At 28.5% G+C, this 19,095-nt stretch overlaps 2 protein-coding genes and 3 pseudogenes across 4 annotated transcripts in view; 3 read left to right on the top strand and 2 right to left on the bottom strand.

Moving 5' to 3' along the window:
- Positions 1 to 450: 450 nt before the first annotated feature.
- Positions 451 to 12,229, bottom strand: LOC145189496 (uncharacterized). 2 transcript variants are annotated; one of them, XM_090068990.1, is made up of 6 exons: positions 10,768 to 12,229; positions 10,580 to 10,658; positions 1,951 to 2,214; positions 1,471 to 1,644; positions 1,026 to 1,318; positions 451 to 781 (listed from the first exon to the last, which is right to left on the bottom strand). In XM_090068990.1, the coding sequence occupies exons 5-6, from the start codon at positions 1,233 to 1,235 to the stop codon at positions 473 to 475; spliced, it is 519 nt and encodes a 172-aa protein (XP_089925116.1). In that variant the 5' UTR covers positions 1,236 to 1,318; positions 1,471 to 1,644; positions 1,951 to 2,214; positions 10,580 to 10,658; positions 10,768 to 12,229; the 3' UTR covers positions 451 to 472. The 2 variants fall into 2 exon arrangements, with proteins under 2 accessions (XP_089925116.1, XP_089925115.1); XM_090068989.1 differs by lacking the exon at positions 10,768 to 12,229 and adding an exon at positions 4,883 to 6,228 and having other exon boundaries at positions 10,576 to 10,689.
- On the bottom strand, positions 2,685 to 4,863 carry LOC149880924 (uncharacterized; annotated as a pseudogene).
- Positions 6,707 to 9,772, top strand: LOC149880923 (E3 SUMO-protein ligase ZBED1-like; annotated as a pseudogene). Its single transcript, XR_016445371.1, has 6 exons — positions 6,707 to 7,282; positions 7,426 to 7,670; positions 7,771 to 7,844; positions 8,060 to 8,420; positions 8,579 to 8,990; positions 9,169 to 9,772. The product of XR_016445371.1 is annotated as an E3 SUMO-protein ligase ZBED1-like (transcript).
- LOC149880922 (uncharacterized) lies at positions 10,705 to 12,497 on the top strand (annotated as a pseudogene).
- Positions 12,498 to 16,218: 3,721 nt separating this feature from the next.
- The window catches only part of LOC149880921 (3'-5' RNA helicase YTHDC2-like), a 30,737-nt gene continuing 27,860 nt past the window's right edge, over positions 16,219 to 19,095 (top strand). Inside the window, exon 1 of the mRNA XM_090068365.1 lies at positions 16,219 to 16,918. Coding sequence (XP_089924491.1) covers positions 16,283 to 16,918 — 636 coding nt within the window. The 5' untranslated portion in view covers positions 16,219 to 16,282. The remainder of the gene's footprint in view (positions 16,919 to 19,095) is intronic.

Raw genomic sequence — 19,095 nt, 5'->3', positions numbered from 1 at the left:
AGTGAGGGCAATTTAATTTTATACTTTTGTTAAGGTCTGAAGATGTGTGTTTTACAAATATTTATATATCAAACAAATCATATGATAATTGAATTCATACACAGTAAAAAAATAACCCGCTTTATTTTTTAAAAACATATCCGTTATGTTTGAAAACCTGAGATAACGGGTAATTACCCGTTATGTTATCCGTTAGGCTTAAGGAAATTTCAGTATTCTTAAAATATGTTGTTTTTTTTCCTATAATGACCATGCAATTCACTAAAAGCAAAACTCTTTCTCTCTCTCTCTATATATACATATAAATTGTTAGTTGTTACACAACCAGTCCCAATTTATTTTATAAAACAGTTTGATATGGAAAAGGACATTAACTGCGTTCTATGCAAATACTTTTATTGGTATTAGTTTGTAATCATTATAAATTATTCTATATATAGTATCATGTAGTTTAGGATCATGCATATATATTTCAAACAAACTTTACATTACTTCGAAAAGAGTTCAACAGTGCATTGCACTTTTTTGATATGAAAATAAATTGTTCAAATCCACATATCTCTTGAAAAAAACTAAGCAACTGCCCAAAACAAGATGGATATGATAAGTCCAATAAATAATACACAATAACTGAAGTCACCAACATCTCACTGGTGCTGACTAATGGCTGAATGTCCATCTCAAGACCCTGTCGACTCCTTATGGCATACTCCTTGTGATTAAAAATCACTTGGGGACCATAAGAACTTGGCACTTTTATGTATTCTCCAATAGAGTCACACTAAAAAAATATATAATAGTATAATAGTAAAATAATAATACTGCAAAAAAATATTGTGAAAATTTTTAAAGTACACTTTCCAATTTTTCACACACATTCCAGTTTAAAATTATTTCCGTGAAAGAATTAAACTAATGCAAAAAAAAAAGAGACAGAAAAGAAAAGTATGCTATTTCATGGAAACATAGACATGCATATTGTTGTTTAATTCAAATAACTTCAAAAATTCAGGTGATAAACTTACATCTGCTTTCATAAACAATTTATCACATGTCTTCTTGGAAATAAGTTTCTGCTGGAGCTTTAACAAATTGTCAGTGTGGTTACCAGACTCTGGAGAAATCCAAGACAACATTGCTTGTATCTTGACTGTAGCATCCTTGAAATCAGCATTAAAACGAATTGCTTCCTCCAGCATTAGTGTAGGAGAAAAACTAATTCTCTTTAGTATCATACTGAATGTCTCATTATTAAAGAGTTGTCTATTTAAAATGGACAAGGTCGGCTGTGAAGGTTTTCTTTTTTTTTTAATTCATTCTAAAATGAAAAGTACAAGTCGATTTTAAACATATAGAAGAGCTATAGAAATTAATCAAATAAAAATTAGAATAAATTAAGAGAAAAACTATTCACAAGAATTTCTAAGTAATATAAATATTGCTTAAATCCATAAATTATATTTTTCTTACTTCAACATCGTTTAATAGCTACTCTTGATTCGCTACCAATTCAGTCACAGCAGGTTTGAGTTTCCTATTGTTATTTGAAACAGAATCCTGTGGAAGCCTTTTCACCTTTAACCTGTGACACTTGGTATACTGTCGTTGTCGAAAATTGTTTGGGAACTTTTTAAAAATGAGATCCTAACATAATCAAAATATAATCTTATAATTTATAAAAAAAAAAAAAAAGTAACGAAATAGTGAATTGATAAGGCTGTTTGCTAAACAAACATTAATGCATAAATTGTCAAATAAAACTTTAAAAAAACATTAACTTTTAAAATTTACTTATTTATAATACATAATGCATAAATGATTATTCATTTAAACCAAAATGTACATGAACTTAAAAAGAATAAAATCTTTAAATGCAAAATCAATACTATCACTTTTAGTATGAACAAATTGGACTAACAAATACAATTTTAAATGTAATATTTCACTTACCAATTGTTGACCATAACAAGGATATAAGCCGAGACAAGTCAACTTTAACTTTGAAAAAAATATTTTGTACAGAAGAATTCTATTTACAATGATAGCATGAGTTGGGATACGGGAGAAACAGAATGATAACAGACAAGCCATTAATTCTCTGGCCACAATCTTATCTTCTACTACAGAGTTGCTGCTAACAAATTGTTTAATGTGTGGAGGAAAGTAACTAATGAGTTGTTGTCCAATGTCGCCAACAAAAGGAATTCTATCAATCTAAATCAATATGCAATTAGATATTAATAACATAATATTAGGAGATAGTCGTTATTAAATTAAACACCATAAAAGCTTCAAATAAAAAAATGCAAATTTATTTTTAAAATAAAACATTTAGAACAAGTTATAAACTATAACATTTAATGATCAAGTGCTTCGTAAGTCAAAAAATGTTTTCATCAATATCAGGATGTAAGCCTGACAATGACACTGCCTATATAGCGGAATTCCCAATTTTTGAAAAATTTAAAACTCTAAAGATTTAAATTCCTAAAACTCACTGAACTTTAAAAAAAACAAAACAATATAAAGACAATAAAAATTTCCAATATTGAAAAAAAAGCTATACAAATATATATATATATATATATATATATATATATATATATATATATATATATATATATATATATATATATATATATAAAGTGAAGCAAAATAACATTTACAAACTCAGTCAATAATAATTTGTGGAAATATTATTCTTTCAGTAAACTTTCGGTTGTAGTTTCTCACTCTGTAAATAGGTGCATATGCACTATATGAATGACTCCAAACTGTATTTAGCTATTTAACTAGCATGGAAGTACTGGGGGTACAATATAGATGTTATCAGCCTCTTTAAAGTAATGCACGCCAAGGAAAAAGAATATTTTTTGGTGAAATAGGTGTTAAAGGAATAATAATATCTTCAATGCCACTAAAAAACCTCTTATCTCATCATATGCAACAGACTGGAGCTGTGTTGTAATAAAAAACTTTGTGTCACCTCTGACTTGTATCTCCTTAATTATATAAACAAGAAACTGTGAACTACTATGAAACCATAAACATGACCCAAGACAATATTTAATACCATTAACCTGAATACGAGATATTACATTTTTCTTAAAAGTTACTTGATCTAATTCACAGAGAACTCCATTATTCAACTCACCATGATTTAAAATCATTCTCTTTAGGGCAGTATATGGCATATTTTTAAAATTAAAATGTCTGATACTTTTAATTAATTGGTGTTTTCTCTCAAATCCCATGCACATGTGGTATTGTAGAGGACCAAATTGTCTGGATTGATGTGGATAACGTATGAGAAAATAAAGCTTCGGTATAAATTTTTCTGGATGTAATTCCATAAAAAGTGTATGATAAGCAGCTTTTTTTTCCTCTAAGCAAAATAAATAAGCATCAGTTGTAATAGGAGAAAGACATAATTGAAGTATATGAAGAAGTTTAATTAGGCATGAAAAATGAAGATCAATTGCAGTTGTTCTCAAAAAAATAGGCAAAACAAGACAAAGAGATAGCACCTGAGCATTTCTAAATTTGCCCTTAATAACTAAATTGACTATTACAGGTGGTTTTTCAGTGTCCTGTGGATACTAAAAGCACTTTACAAAGTCATTTAGGCTATCTAGCGTAAATAAACTTTGAAAAACAGCATTACTTAAGTAAAGTTCTATCTGTAAAGGTATTACACCTTCTAACAAATCATGCATGGGATCAAAGAGCACTTGTTTTGTGACATCAAAATTTCTAATTTCTGATAAAATGCTTGCAGAATGAACACCATACAATTTTAACCATTTTTGACGTTGCTTGAAAGGCAGAAGTGGATTATCAAGTTTTTGGACTCTTATCTTATGTTCTTCTATATCACGAACAATACAATGAGAACGTCTATTTTGATTAAGCATATCTGAACAAGTAGAATTACAAACTCAACAACACCTAAGAAAGCCTTCCTTAAAACTGTTAAAGCTGTTAAAGCCTTCCTTAAAACCAGCAACTGCATTAAATGCTAACAAATCACCGATAAAGCTCTTCAATTTAACTGTGAATCGCTTACCTTTAGCATTGGTTAAAGTTGAGCAATCAAATAAAGATAGCTCATTTAGAGATTGAACTAAATCAAGCAAAAGTGATTTCATGAAGCTTTTATTTTTAACTGATTTAAAACCAGTTATTGATAAGGGAAATATTGAAAAAGTTTTACTGAGGCTATAATCAGCTACATTTAACAACTGAAAATATAAAACCCACAACTTATGGTTTCCTCTTGATTTACCTATTGGATTGGTAATACCTAAATCATCTGAAAACAATGAAATCAATATTTCAGAAGAATTCTCTAAACACTTTCATATTCAGGGGATATCAAAATAAACTTAAGTATTTCGTTAAATGAAATATAGAATCCCTGTAAGCCATTTTTAGAAATAGATTCAACTTTTGGTACATTGAAAGCATTTTTAAAGTCCTGCTTTCTTGAATATTCTGCTGATAACTGCTGGCAAATTGTAGATAACTCCTCTTTTGGTGTGTTATCAGTTAAAATATCTTTTAAATTTGAAAGAATAATATTGACTACATTTTCAGAATATACATATTTTCTTCTCAGGTGTAGAGCTAATGCACCAAGCTTTCTATTCTCTGAAGGAATCCCAATGTCTTCAACAGTGTCACCAATTTCTTCAACATCTTCAATCATAGTAATTGGAATGAGACAGTTTTTACAATGAAGTTGAAAATCTCTAACACTTTTAAATTTAGTAAAACAATTATCGCAATCTACTGAACCTGCCTGACCATGTAATTTAAGATGAGATATCATTATGTAAGGTCTATATATTTTAAAATCACAAATACAACAACTTAATCTTACTTTTTGGATTGCATTTGTTAGTGGATTAGATGCAAAAGCCATTTGAGCAGTATAGGATAGTTGACTGGAAATGCCTGTCAATGAAGACTGTTAAAAAGCACATTTTTGAGCTAAAGCTTCTTGAACAGATACTGGTTCAGATACATCTACTGCGCTCTCTAAATTTGATTGGTCACTAGATTGTTGATGTGAAGTAGGTATCTCATCACAAGTCAATAGTAGAGAATTGGGTGAATGCTGTGAACAATATTCTGCTAGTGATCATGATGACATATAAGGCTGACCAAGTAGATTTGTCACTGGTAAAGATAAACACTGCTGTGGTGAAGAAGCATGAAAATTTTCAAGGTGGGTGTATACAGGGTTTTTAACAAAAGAAAATTCATTTAAGGCGATTCCATGTGAAGACATCAAGGGCATGCATCCATAAGTCTCAGATTTTGCTGATTTTTAAACCACTTAAAGATTTTAGTAAAATATGAACATCCTGAAAATTGTATTATTTAATTTCAATTGAATCCTAAGATATATAGCTTTCTTAAGTTTGCCTCCAACCAACAAAAATCTGCCATTATTAAAAATGGTTTTGGTTCTAGTTTTCGTTATATGTATGTTGGAAAGCTGAAAATTTGCACCTTTACATATTTTGGCCAATTAAACAACTTAAAATATTTAAAAATGAACACAACACCTAAAATGTTTATTAGGGATAATAAATAATAGTATATTGATAAAATGGAATCTTGTGGATTTGGAAACGTTTTAAATGATGTATGTCACAAAATGTTTTGTTTAAAAACAAGGATTAAAAATTTTTTGTAATCTAGAAAAGGATTTTCAAGATACTTCTATTTGGAGGTCTGGATTGCTTGAGACTACATCATACGAAGAGATAAAGACTATTTGTTATCATCATGAGCAGGCTTAAGGACCAATATTTATAATAAGAATGATAAGTGTTGTGATGTTTTAAAAAGACATATATATATATATATATATAAAATGTAGAAGCAGAGTATAATGTTTATTAAAAATTAATGATTTTATTTTAGGTCAAACTATCATATCTCTTGAAATGGCTCATAACCTTAAATCCAAAAATCTAGACTGTAAACCAGGATGGAAATTTTGTCGCTCATGTATTCAGGTTTTGTCAAATTGTGATGATGTTTATGATAATGAAATGGAGTGTGAAATTGATGATGATGTATCATTTGTTAAAGGTAAATCTTGTAATAAACAACAGTTAGACAACTCTTTAATATCAATTGGAGTCTCACCAATTAAAGTTCATGGAGTCGCAAAGCATCAACAAGTTGTAACAGCAAAAAGAAAATTAGTCAAGCCTAGAGATGTGACAGGTTTTTTTGGTTCTTGTTTTTTTGTTTTTTTTTTGGAAAAAAAACACAGGGGTCCGTTTTTTCGGTTTTTTTGGTAAATATTCAAAAATTCATCATTTAAGCTACTAAATTCAAATTTAATAGAAATATTATTAAACCCATTTTCTTTTCAGATTTATATAGGAAAACTAAGGCTGAATTTGACTAAAATTCATTTTCTTTTAATATGCTTAAAGGTAATTGTTTTATTGTTAATTTTTAGGTTAACACGGTTATAGCAGTCCTGTATAAAAAATTATTAGTTAATTTTATCTTCCTCTATTTAGTTTTTATTGACTTTATTGTTATATATTGACATAATAAAGACTTCTTATCTAAATTTATTATACTTAACTACATTTACTCAATTTTAATTAATATTATATATACATGTGTATATTATTATTATTGTTATTGTTATTGCTATTGTTATTGTTATCATTATTATTATTATTACTATTATTTCTATTATTACTATTATTATTATTATTATTTTTATTATTATTATTATTATTAATTTGCTGTACTTATAAAGTTTTGAGTTGCAAATAAAAAGTTATATGCAGTTTAAATGCTCTTTTTAATAATCAATTATGTTCTCTATTTAACTATATTTAAATTTTAGATATTTTGCTTAACATTGTAAATTTTAATTATAAAAATGAATAAAGCAGGCCATACAGGGGGGAGAAATAAAACTGTAGTTGCCAATTTATTTATACCTATGAACCAAATTAGCAAAATGGAAAGAGTTAAATGCTCCTTTTGCTTTGACATTATGTCTAAAAACGGAACTCGAATGACTTAGCATATTGAAAAATGTCGAAAATGTCCTGATGAAGTAAAAAGTCTATATGCAAACAAATCAGGTTATTGTCAAAAGCAGCAAGACTCTCCCGGAGATGCTGAACCAAAAGCAAAAAATCCACGATCTGATTCTTTTGGAACATCCTTTTCTAATTCAATTTGTAGAAGTAAAATACCAAGTTCCATGTTTGACAGCATGACAAAAACTGAAAAGGTGTGTATTGTATTTTTTAAATTTTAAGACTTATTTGAGTGATTAACTGATTTGGCAACTAGCTTATTAAAAGTTCATGATGTATAGATTTTAGATTTGTTTTATGATTGACTGATGTACCAGTATGACATTATCTTTTGCAGGAATTGATTGATACACACCTAGCCAGAGCAATATATGCTAGTGGATCGCCACTTCATATAGTAGAAAATAACTATTGGAAAATCTTTTTGAACAAGTTATGTCCTGCTTATAAGCCTTCATCAAGACATGATGTGTCAAATGTGTTATTAGATAATGAATTTTCAAGGATTTCAGCAAATGTTAAAGAGATGGTAGCAACTGCAAATTATCTTGGATTGATGTGTGATGGATGGAGCAATTTAAGGTACAGTAACAATTTATTATAATATTAGTTGATGCAATTGAAGCTATATTATTTAGTTAATAAACAGATCATATTTGTTTATGTTTTTTCTTCTTTACAGAAATGAAGCTATCATTAACTTTGTAATGACATTGCCTTCTTCATCACCCATTTTGTGGAAGACATTGCCTACAGGTAAAACCATAATTTTAGTACTGTGTACAATGGATTTACTTAACAGACTGGTAGACTTTTAAAATATGCATACTATTTCATAATTAACTTTGATATTAAGTTTATAACAAACAACACTGAAAACCATTTCAGTAAGCAGAAATAACATATCAGTTAATTGGTTTATAATATTTATATAGTACAGTTTATATAATATATCCTAAACTGTTTTGTAGGAACATTAAACCATTCTGGTGAATATATGGCAAATGAAATAAAGAAAGTTTTAGAAGAAATAAATCCTAACAAAGTTTTGGGCATTGTGACTGACAATGCTGCAAATATGAAAAATGCATGGACTCGTCTAAAAGATTGTTATCCCCATCTTCATTGCTATGGATGCATTTCACATGGTTTAAATTTGCTGTTCACAGATTTTTTAAAATTGAAAACTTTAAGTGTTTTGATGTCACAAGTAACTGATATTGTTAAAGAGATAAAAAATTCTCATTTATCTGTTGCAGCATTTAGAGATATACAAAAAAAATCAGCTAGTGTAGTAACATGCATTTCCTTGAAACTACCAGTACGAACTAGGTAATACAACTAAAAGTATAAATATACTGTATATTACAAAAAAAATTGAACTATGTAACTAATTTTATTATACGTTCATAAAAATAGATTTCATTTAGTAAATTACTTTACTCTAAATTTATCAAAGTTATTGTAATTTCTTTATGTTTTATTTAAAGGTGGGGATCAACTGTAGCATGCTTAGATAGCATACAGAAAAATAAGCAACCATTAAAAACATTGGCTATTTCTGAAAACAGTGGACTTAATTCAACAACAAAAATTATTCTTCTATCAGATGTTTTTTGGGACAGGGTTGAAAGTTTTTTCAAATTGCTGTCACCATTAGCTGATGCAATAAAGAAAACTGAATCAAACACTCCCATGTTATCTTCTGTTGTGGAAACTTTTCACTTCTTGGAAGACCACATTTTTAAAAACTTAACAGTTAGCCCATTCTCAAAAAAGGAAGAAGAAGAAGCCAAAAAGGTCTTCAAGAAAAGAAAAGATTTTTGTTTAACAAAAATTCACTTGGCTGCCAATATACTAGATCCCAAATTTCAAGACAGAGTCTTGACTGGAGAACAAAAGGTATTTACTACACATAATTCATATATGATTCTTAAAACCAAATACATAAAAGTAAAATAAATAAAAGTAAAATTTTTGAAAAATTTTGAATTATCTTAAATAGTATTTTCAAGTTTGAAAATACTATTTAAATAATTAAAGTAATTTTAAAATTATTGAAAGAGAAATCTTTTTATAGATTGATGCATGTGAGGCGATACACAACATTGCTGCAAGTATGCCTGAAGTAAACAAAGAAATTATGATGTTTGACTTGGCTAATTACCAATCAAAGGGTGGCATATTTTCCAAACCTTTTATTTGGACTGCAGTTGGAATAACTCAACCCATAAATTGGTGGAAAGGGTTGTGTTCCTTTACTGAACTATCAAAAGTTGCATCTAGAATTCTTCAGCTACCAGCTTCAAGTGCAGCATGTGAGAGAAGTTTTAGTACTTATTCTAACATTCATAGTGCAAAAAGAAATCGCTTAACAACTGAAAGGGCTGGAAAACTAGTTTTCATTTCACAAAATTTAAAACTTGAAAATATTGAAAACTCCAGTTATGAAAATGGTACAAGCTACTCCTCAAATGGTACAAGCTACTCCTCAAATTAATAACTTGAGTGTAAATAAAGTTTCTAGCACTTCAATCCCTTGGTCAGAGTCTGAAGCAGTTAACGTAGAAAGTGACAGTGACTTTGTTTATGAATCATTAGATGAATGTAGTCTAGGGTGGGAAGACTTGGACTCAGAAAGCACATCCATTTATAATATCTTTTATAGTTTAAATAAATGTTAAAATTACTAAATTATTGAGTTTTTTGCTTAAATATTTACACTTTTTTTAATTGTGTGTATACTACACTACACAGTGCTACACTACTTAGCACTAAATTAATAACCAATTAAAACTAATAAAACATTATTATTAAAAAATATCAGATTATGTAAATTAAATAAAATTAGAGCTTTTTTTTATAAGGGCTTACTGGCAATATAATTCAACATATGTAACAAACAATATAAGACCAATTTATTACATAATAAATATTAGGATTTTCTGTTTCTTTAAAGATTTGAAATCTGATATTAAATAAGCATGATATTGTATATTAGTATATTTAAATTGTAAAAATGGTTATTTTGTCATGGACAAGTATAGTTTCTGTAAATAATGAGTGTAATATTTAGGATGTACAACAATATTTAAGAAGTAAAACATGACAAATAAACATTCTCATACAATATACCTAGATTTATAACTAACTTAATATTAAATTGCCTAATGAATATACTTAATAAATAGCTCATTTAAGTTTTTTTATTAAAACATTAACTTTAAATTGGTGTTTATAGATTGTATTTGTGATTATAATTATCATATACTATAAACAGACAGAATAAAAAAAAACTCTTCCAAATTATTTACCAAGAAAAAGAAAAAAATTGTTTAAAAAGTCAAAAAAACCAAAAAAACACCAAAAAAACCAAAAAAACACCAAAAAAACCAAAAAAACACCAAAAAAACCAAAAAAACACGTTTTTTTGACCCAAAAAAACGCAAGAGGAAAAAAACGCGTTTTTTTGCAACTCTAGTCAAGCCTACTCAAAAATGGAAGGAGTAGCAAGTGCTTATGGAGTAAATATAGATAACATCAGTGTAGCCTCAACGTTTCCCAGTCATCCTACAGAAAAAAAAAAGCAAATGATCTTGATTATTTGACAATTTTAATGAAAGAAAAACTTAAAGCTGAACCATTTAAAAAAAAAAAAAAATCAAATATTAACACTTACACCTGAATCTTGGTCTAGAAAATACGCTTCAGAATATTTTGAAGTTTCTGAACATCTTATACGACGTGCTAGGAAATTTAAAAGTGAAAATGGAATTCTTGCTATACCTGATAAGAAAATAGGCCAAAAAATACCAGACTTTCTTACAGCTTTGGTTCAAGATTTTTTTCAACAAGATGAACATTTTAGAATTATGCCTGGTAAAAAAGATTGTGTTAAGGTTAAAAGTGGTCCTCCACAACAAAAAAAATTATTGTTGAGCAGCCTTCACGAGCTTTATATTGATTTTAAAAGTAAATACCCTAATTTTAAAATAGGATTTTCAAAGTTTTGTAGTTTGCATCCAAAATGGTGTATTAGTGTGGGACCAAACAGTATACACTGTGTATGTGTTTGTATTTACCATCAAAACTCAATATTGCTTGTAAATGCTGTCCAATGGAATGTTACATACAAAGATTTAATGTCTAAGTTAGTTTGTGATACAAGCAATAATGAATGCATGGTTCATAGATGTGCCAAATGTCCAGGTTATGATAACTTAAAGGCATTTTTAGATGAGGAGTTAATTGATTGATGAAGAAGAAATTCAATTTAATCAATGGCAAAGTACTGATAGATCACAATTAATTACTCAGACAGTTAACTTATCTGAATATAAAGAACTAGTTGTTTCTCACATTAGTCAACTAACTTCACATTCATATATTGCTAAATGCCAAACTCGGTATTTGAAAGAGCTAAAATATAATTTAGGTTACAATGAATGTATTATACAGGCAGAAATACAAAGTTATCATTGGAATAAACAACAATGTACATTACATCCTGTTGTTATATATTTTAAGGAAATTTCTAAAACAAATATTCAGCATAAGTTGTTCTGTTTTTTAAGTGATGACAATAATAATGATACATGCTTTGTGTATGAATTTCAAAAGAAAATTGTAGAGTACATTAAAGAATATTTAGTTGGTATAAATAAAATTTATTATTTTTCTGATGGATGTTCTGCTCATTATAAAAACTATAAAAACTTTATAATACTATGCCACCATAAGGAAGATTTCGAGATTATAGCTGAATGGGTATTTTTTGAAACCAGCCATGGAAAATCCACTTGTGATGGCATATGTGGTACTGTTAAAAGAATAACAGCAAGAGCAACTTTGCAAAGATCATTAGAAAACCAAATATTGACAGTTGATGATATGCTTGAGTTTTGCATCACCAATATAAACACAATCATATTTTATAAAATTACCAAAGAAACAGTTAATTTAATGCGACAGCAACTAAAGGAGCGATTTGAAAAAGGAAAATTTATTCCAGGTACCAGAAGTTAATATCATTACATACCCATTTCAAAATTTGAAATTGGTTTTAAAAGAACAAGCGAACATCAATGTGTTGACAGATTTATACTGTCAAAAGCAGTAATGCCTGATGTTATAATTGTACCAAATCTAAATGATTTTGTTGCATGCAAGTACGATTCCTTTTGGTGGATAGGCATGGTTACAGAGATAGATATTACAACAAATGATATTCAAATTAAGTTTATGCACCCTCACGGTCTTTCTCAAAACTTCATTTGGCAACAGAGAGATGATATCTGTTGGGTACCATTGTCAAATTTAATTGCAGTAATCAAAGTCCCAACAACAAAATCAGGGTGAACATATAACATTGATGTGAATTATTATAACACTATAACTAACAAATTTTAATTTTTTTTGAGTTTTTAATTCTTAAATTTTGTATATTACTTTTGTTTCGTGAACTTCTTTCCAAGAGCTCTATTTGTTTTGGAGCCTTTTTTTTTAAGTTCATTTGTCTTAGTTTGATAAATATGAAACTGTTTTATAAGTAATAAATTTAAGTATATTTGAAGATGTTTTTATTTGTTTTAACGTTGCAATCTGATTTTTTCTATTAACTCCAACTAAACTTTTTAATACAGCCTCTAAAAAAAAAAACAACTAAATTTGTGATATACATCTGCATTTATATGATTCTCACCCTTTGAAACTATAATTTTTTAAGATGAGATTCTATAAAACTACTAAAAAAACAGAAACAGCTAGTCAACAACAACTAAAAGAACAATTTGATGTTACCAAAACAGTTTCAGTTACAAAACTGTCAAATTAAACCCTTTTTTTCTCATTTAATTTATCAAAATACCTGTTTTTAAGCACTAAATTTAAGTAGATTTGACCATGTTTTTATTTCTGTTTTAGAAAAGATCACTCTCCAATTCTTTGTAATAACTATAACTTAACTATTCAGGACAAATTCCAAAAAAAAAAAAAGAGCTACATCGGCATTTTTGTGATTGGACTCGCCCCAGTAAAATTGTGGTAAACACTTAAATTTTAGGTGTTATGTTCATTTTTAAATATTTTAAGTTGTTTTATTGAATTCATTGGCCCAAAATATGTAAAGGTGCAAATTTTCAGCTTTCCAACACACATATAACAGAAACTAAGACCAGAACCATTTTTAAAAATGGCAGATTTTTGTTGGTTGGAGGCAAACTTAAAATAGCTATATCTTAGGAACCGATTGAAATTAGATGATAAACTTTTCAGGATGTTCATAATTTACTAAAATCTTTAGATGGTTTAAAAATCAGCAAAATCTGAGACTTAGGGTTACATTTTCAAAAAAAATTGGATGTTTTCACATGGAATCGCTCTTTAAACTTTGGCAGAAAGAGCTTGAATAAAGTTAAGACACTGGCAAAGACAAGGCCTCAACTTCCAGGTTTTACTCATTTAGAATGGCAACTGTTCCCACTTGCACTAGCAAACTTCTTTGAAACTAAAATAAAAACATTACTTTAAATAAAAACACACCATAGAAACTAAAATAAACACAAAACATAATTTTTTCTTCAGATCTGTCTGTCTCTTTCGTAGGCTCTAAGCATATTACAAATTAATTTAAAAAGAATTTAAAAAATTAAAAAGGTAATGTGGGGTAACTTTGACACCAGAATTTGACAACCTCACTTAAAAGCAGCAACTTAAAATAAAACATAATAAAACAAAACATATATTTATGTGTATAAATAAAGATATATTTCATTTTATGTTAAATGTATCTGTTTAAAGTTGACATTTTATAGTCTGCTTTTAACGTTACCTTATGTAAACTTGATTAAGAATTAAAGTGAAAATATTAAATAGCATACATATACATTTGCAAAAATTTTACTTAGGCAAAATATTATGTAAAAATTTTACATTATTCTTAACAACAAATTATAAACATTATTAAATGTGTACTTCTGAAATTTTTAAAAATAAATATGCATACCATCATTTAAAAAATCAATAATGCTGCTATTATTAGCAATAACATTTTTTCGTTCACCAAGGTACTTAACAAGAACAGCTTTGACCATTTTATCTTCTTCTTTGTCAATTCTTTTTTAGTTACAATATAAATTATGAAAGTAATGGTGCTAAACCATGTTTTGTATAAATATTATTTTGTATTAATCTACTAATTAATAATTGCTTTGTTCTTTTAAGAACATTGAACACTCTATTTTGTAGAATACATTTTAAAATTGTATATATATATATATAGAATAATCTAGCGAAAATTTTTTAGATAAAATGAAAAATTAGTATTGAGAGAATTCGTATTTATTGAAGTTCATATATTAAATATATATATATATATATATATATATATATATATATATATATATATATATATATATATATATATATATATATATATATATCAGTGCATTATGGTATATATTTCGACGATTTATAAATCGTTGAATTTTGCTATAAATAATCAACTTACCGTATTTCTTATAGAAAAACCTCGTGCAACTAACTATTTTCAAGGATTCTTTCAATTCGCGCTTTTTTTATGATGTCATGCTTTTATGATGTCATATTTTTATGTGATGACATTTCCCACCAACGTAACGGTTAAACATAACGCCTTACATTTATATACAAATATACAAATAACTGTGGCCAACATAACGCTTTAGACATTTATTACTAATGTAACGGTAAACATAACGCCAAACTTTTCATTTACCGTTATGCAACCGTTATGTTAGCGTTATATTTTTTGCTGTGTATGCTCTTTCATCAACTTTTTCTGCTTTATCTCCCAAGAATACACAATACACTGAACAGCAAACAATGGCTGTAAGATATCTTTTAAATTTTCAATTGGTAAAGTAAAAAAACTGTAGTCTCGCCATTTCTGCTGTAATTTCCTTAATGTAAACCTAGGAATGTGGTTTAATTGCTCTTTTGCTGCTCCAATAGTTTGGCGGGAACCAAAACACACATTACTGATTGTCGATTTTGTCTCATTGCTTTAGCTGGTCACACAGCTAAGGCAAAGAACCACATCACATATCAAGTATTCAATCCAAAACGCATTCGGAGGATCTTACTGTTCTGATACCCATAAATTCTTGAACGCTCAATACTAATGAATAGAAAATCACATTGATTACAACTTCGCTTGTGATTTATCAATTAAATCTCAGCGTCTTCAGACAACTTTATGCATGCAGTCAGTGTTAAACATAAATCCAACTAGCGTGTTGCTTCATAATAGTAATGTTTACCCTTCATAGCTATTGAGCACGAATTTTACATTAAACAAGTATATGGAAATATAAAAATATTACTTAGTAAAAATCAGCTATCTTCAATGTAACTAGTGCATTTGCTGTGATCTCTGAGTCATTGGATTGCATGGAAACATTTTCGTAATATAAAAGGCGCTATATGATTAGTATAGTCAGCAAAGGGTTCACATTACATAATGAAAAATTGGGCACAGCGCATCAAATTCATCCCTGATCAAAAGTGTGAGCCGTGTGCCGCTGGTTAATCCACTAAAGATTTATGCCACCCTTAAGCACAAAACTTGGGTTTATGAAATTTTAGTCATAGCCATGAACAGAAATATTGTTTTAGATAATTTCAGAAAAAGTTTCCAAGAATTCGTGATGATAAAAAAAAAAAAGAATATTTCGTTGACTCTTAGAGCAGGGAAATCTCAAATGATGAAGAACTTTTGAATATCCTTAACATCATAGAGTTTCATGCATATTTATTCCAGTCCTTATGGAAGAATTTTCTAGAAAATGAGCAATATACTAACTATGCTTGACATGTTGAAAAACTTCTTCATACCTATAAGCTATTGGGGTGTTACTTAAAGTAAACTTTTTGCATTCGCACTTAGATTTTCTTCCCTCTGAATTTTGCTGATGTCCGCGATGAACACGGGAATGATCAAGACATCAATCGAGCAATCAAAAAAAAAAAAAAAAAAAAAAGGAGTTGAAGCATCCTAGCTGACTATTGCACTATCAAATTACTTTAGATATTGAAATTTAAAAACAACTTAAAAACAACCTTACAAAACCGTCTTGCCCTCCCGTCGCTCTTTTCTTTATAGTTAAGTTTCCTGTTCCGTCACATGGTGACAAGCGCGGAATATTAAAATATGAAACATGGAAGACAAGAAAAGTATTCCTGTTAAAAGAGATGGGAAAATGAATAATGATCCTAGTAAGCCTTCTTCCCAACAAGATATTTGCATTGGAGAAGAGGTTAAGATTGCAGTAGCTATTGCTGTTGACCGTTTTAGAAAAAATGAGAACGAAAAAGAATTAGAGTTTCCTTCTTCTTTCACTGCTCAAGAACGTGCATATGTTCATCGATATTGTAGAGACTTAAATCTTATATCCAAGAGTCGAGGAAAAGGAAACAAAAGATATTTAACTGTTTTTAAAACGGAGAAACAAAATTCTTCCCTTAAAGTGCGATTGGATATGACAAAAAGTAGTGCAAATGCTATCTCTACTTTACTGAATATTTTTCCTGTCACAAGCAGAGATAGACATGAGTTGTCTGGACAGAAACTTCACAAAGGTATTGTTAGCGAACAAAATAAAATATTAAATAAAGAACATAGGTTAGTTTTAGGAAGCAGTGGTAATATTCCTCCTGAACCAAAAGACACTGAGGCTGGAAAATGTGCCAGAAACCTTCCAATATTTGGCTTTAAAGATCAAATATTAAAAGCTATCAAAGAAAAACAAGTTGTTCTAATAGCTGGAGATACAGGTTCTGGAAAGACAACCCAGGTAAAATAGTTTTATATAGAGATTAGTGTGTTAAAAAAATAAAAAATAAATGTGTCAAATTTCAGTATAATTGCAATATGTGTACCATATACATACATAGATACATACAGACATACACATTTACATATACATGTATCTTTTTATATATGTATGTATGTATATATGTATGTAATATGTATGCATGTATGTATGTATGTATGTATGTATGTATGTATGTATGTATGTATGTATGTATGTATGTATGTATGTATGTATGTATGTATGTATGTATGTATGTATGTTTTATTGCACTTCATATCCAAATGTTTACCATTTGAACAATAGATTGTTGATTGAGAATTATAGGGTTCTATGTGATGTTTTTTTAGTTTAGAGAAAATCGACTTTAAACTTTTGTATCCTCTTCCCATGAAAACATTAATAGAATTTCGTACAAATTTTTGTCCAAAATGATTGTATACTTTCTCTAATGCTATAACTAAGTTAAAAAGGAATTAGACGAAATATTTTGTAAACTAAGCAATACTTTCAATTTCAGTTAGAACGTTTTCTACAATAGTAATGTATTTTTTGTTAGGATTAAAAAGTTCTACAAGAAATATTTGTGGGATATAGGCTATATTTAAGAAAAAAAATAAAGCAAGAGACAACATTAAAAAACTAAAACATTGAATATTTTGTTAATAATAAGAAAAAATAAGAACATCTGAAAAAATAAAGTTTAAGTATCTAAATATTTTAACAAATTTTTATAACATTTTCATAATATTCCTTATCTTGTAAAGGCATAAATTTTAGCATGTCTTTCAGATCATTCTTTTTTTTTCTGTAATGGCACTTTGATTAAACTTGAAAAGAATACCTGGTTTAGGCAAAGTAAACATAATATTCTTTTTAACTTCTTTATCTTTTTTTCTAGTATATTTCTCAGGTGGCTTTACATTGGTTGTATGAAACATTTTATTTGAATAAGAAACTTTATACCCAACAAGAGGTGCACATTTAATTTGGAGTGATGTTATATTTAAAAATGGCACTTTTTTGAATAAAAATTTGTTTGCAACATTTTGGAAATCTTTAAAATCCTCTGACTGCATTTGAATAATTGTGAATGGTTTTTTCCTGTTTACTGTAAGTAAAAGTCTCATTAATGAAATTGGTGAGTAAAATTCAGAAGAATGCAGTGTTTTTTCAATTTGACTGTGCATGTTATCAACATCCTGAACTGCAGAATGCCCTGGTACACTGTACTTCATTGTAATATCTTCAACTAGTCGGTGCTGAGTCAGAAAATAAATCATGGCAGTTGTCATAATTGAGTTGCGGTTTTGAGGATTACAACTATCACTCCAAGTAATGTAATGTTTAGCTTCAGGAAATGTTTTTGCAACATCATCAAAAATTTTAATAAGTCAGCTTGCAAGATCATTACCTGTTCTTCCTGAAGTTACTTCTGGCCAAACAACACAGTACTTCTTAATAGTTTTGTTAGATTTAACATGTGCTGTCAGGTTGTAAACATTTAGTTTTCTTTTGTAGAAAAAGCTACTTATTTCAGCTTTCGGACACTGAACAACATTTGGAGATCAAAACTAATTACTACTAAATCAACCAGCTCATTGTTATGGTCATATGTTTTTTCTTCACGCATTGCTATTTTTTCCTGCAAATGAACTTGCTGTACCTCTTCCATAGTGTTATCAAGTTTATTATTTTCTTTTGCTACTTTATAGGCTTCACAAGCATCACACCTGTCCTTTTTTGGTTTATGGAAACTTAAATTAAACTGAGTATTAAATATAAATCTAAAGTAAGACTCTTAAACTTTTTTTGCTTCTTCCTCACTATTCGTTTTGATGTACAGCTGATACATCTTTTTTAAATTCAAATTTGAGGGTAAGTACTGTCGGGTGCTTGAAGACCTGCAATAGTGACTATCAACTGTTGGAAATGAACTTATGAAGTGAATTACTTTATTTTTTATTTCATCTACAACCACTCTTTTAGTATGCTTACCCCTCATATCTGCTTTTGGCGTACCAGTCAACAGATCCTTCTTTTCATGCACATTGTAAATACTTTTTTGACTAATACGTAGTGTTTGTATCCAAAAAGTTTTGGAAACTCTGATTTCTTCATTTGCTACAACAAAAAAATATTGAAAGGAATAATGTCTT

This window comes from Hydra viridissima, unplaced genomic scaffold (assembly GCF_058129835.1).
Source record: "Hydra viridissima isolate aposymbiotic clone 2 unplaced genomic scaffold, HvirCarnegie_v1 scaffold_12, whole genome shotgun sequence".
In the NCBI taxonomy this organism is placed as follows: Eukaryota; Metazoa; Cnidaria; class Hydrozoa; order Anthoathecata; family Hydridae; genus Hydra; species Hydra viridissima.
Note: the sequence above shows the minus strand (reverse complement) of the source record. Positions and strands in the feature narration are given on the sequence as shown.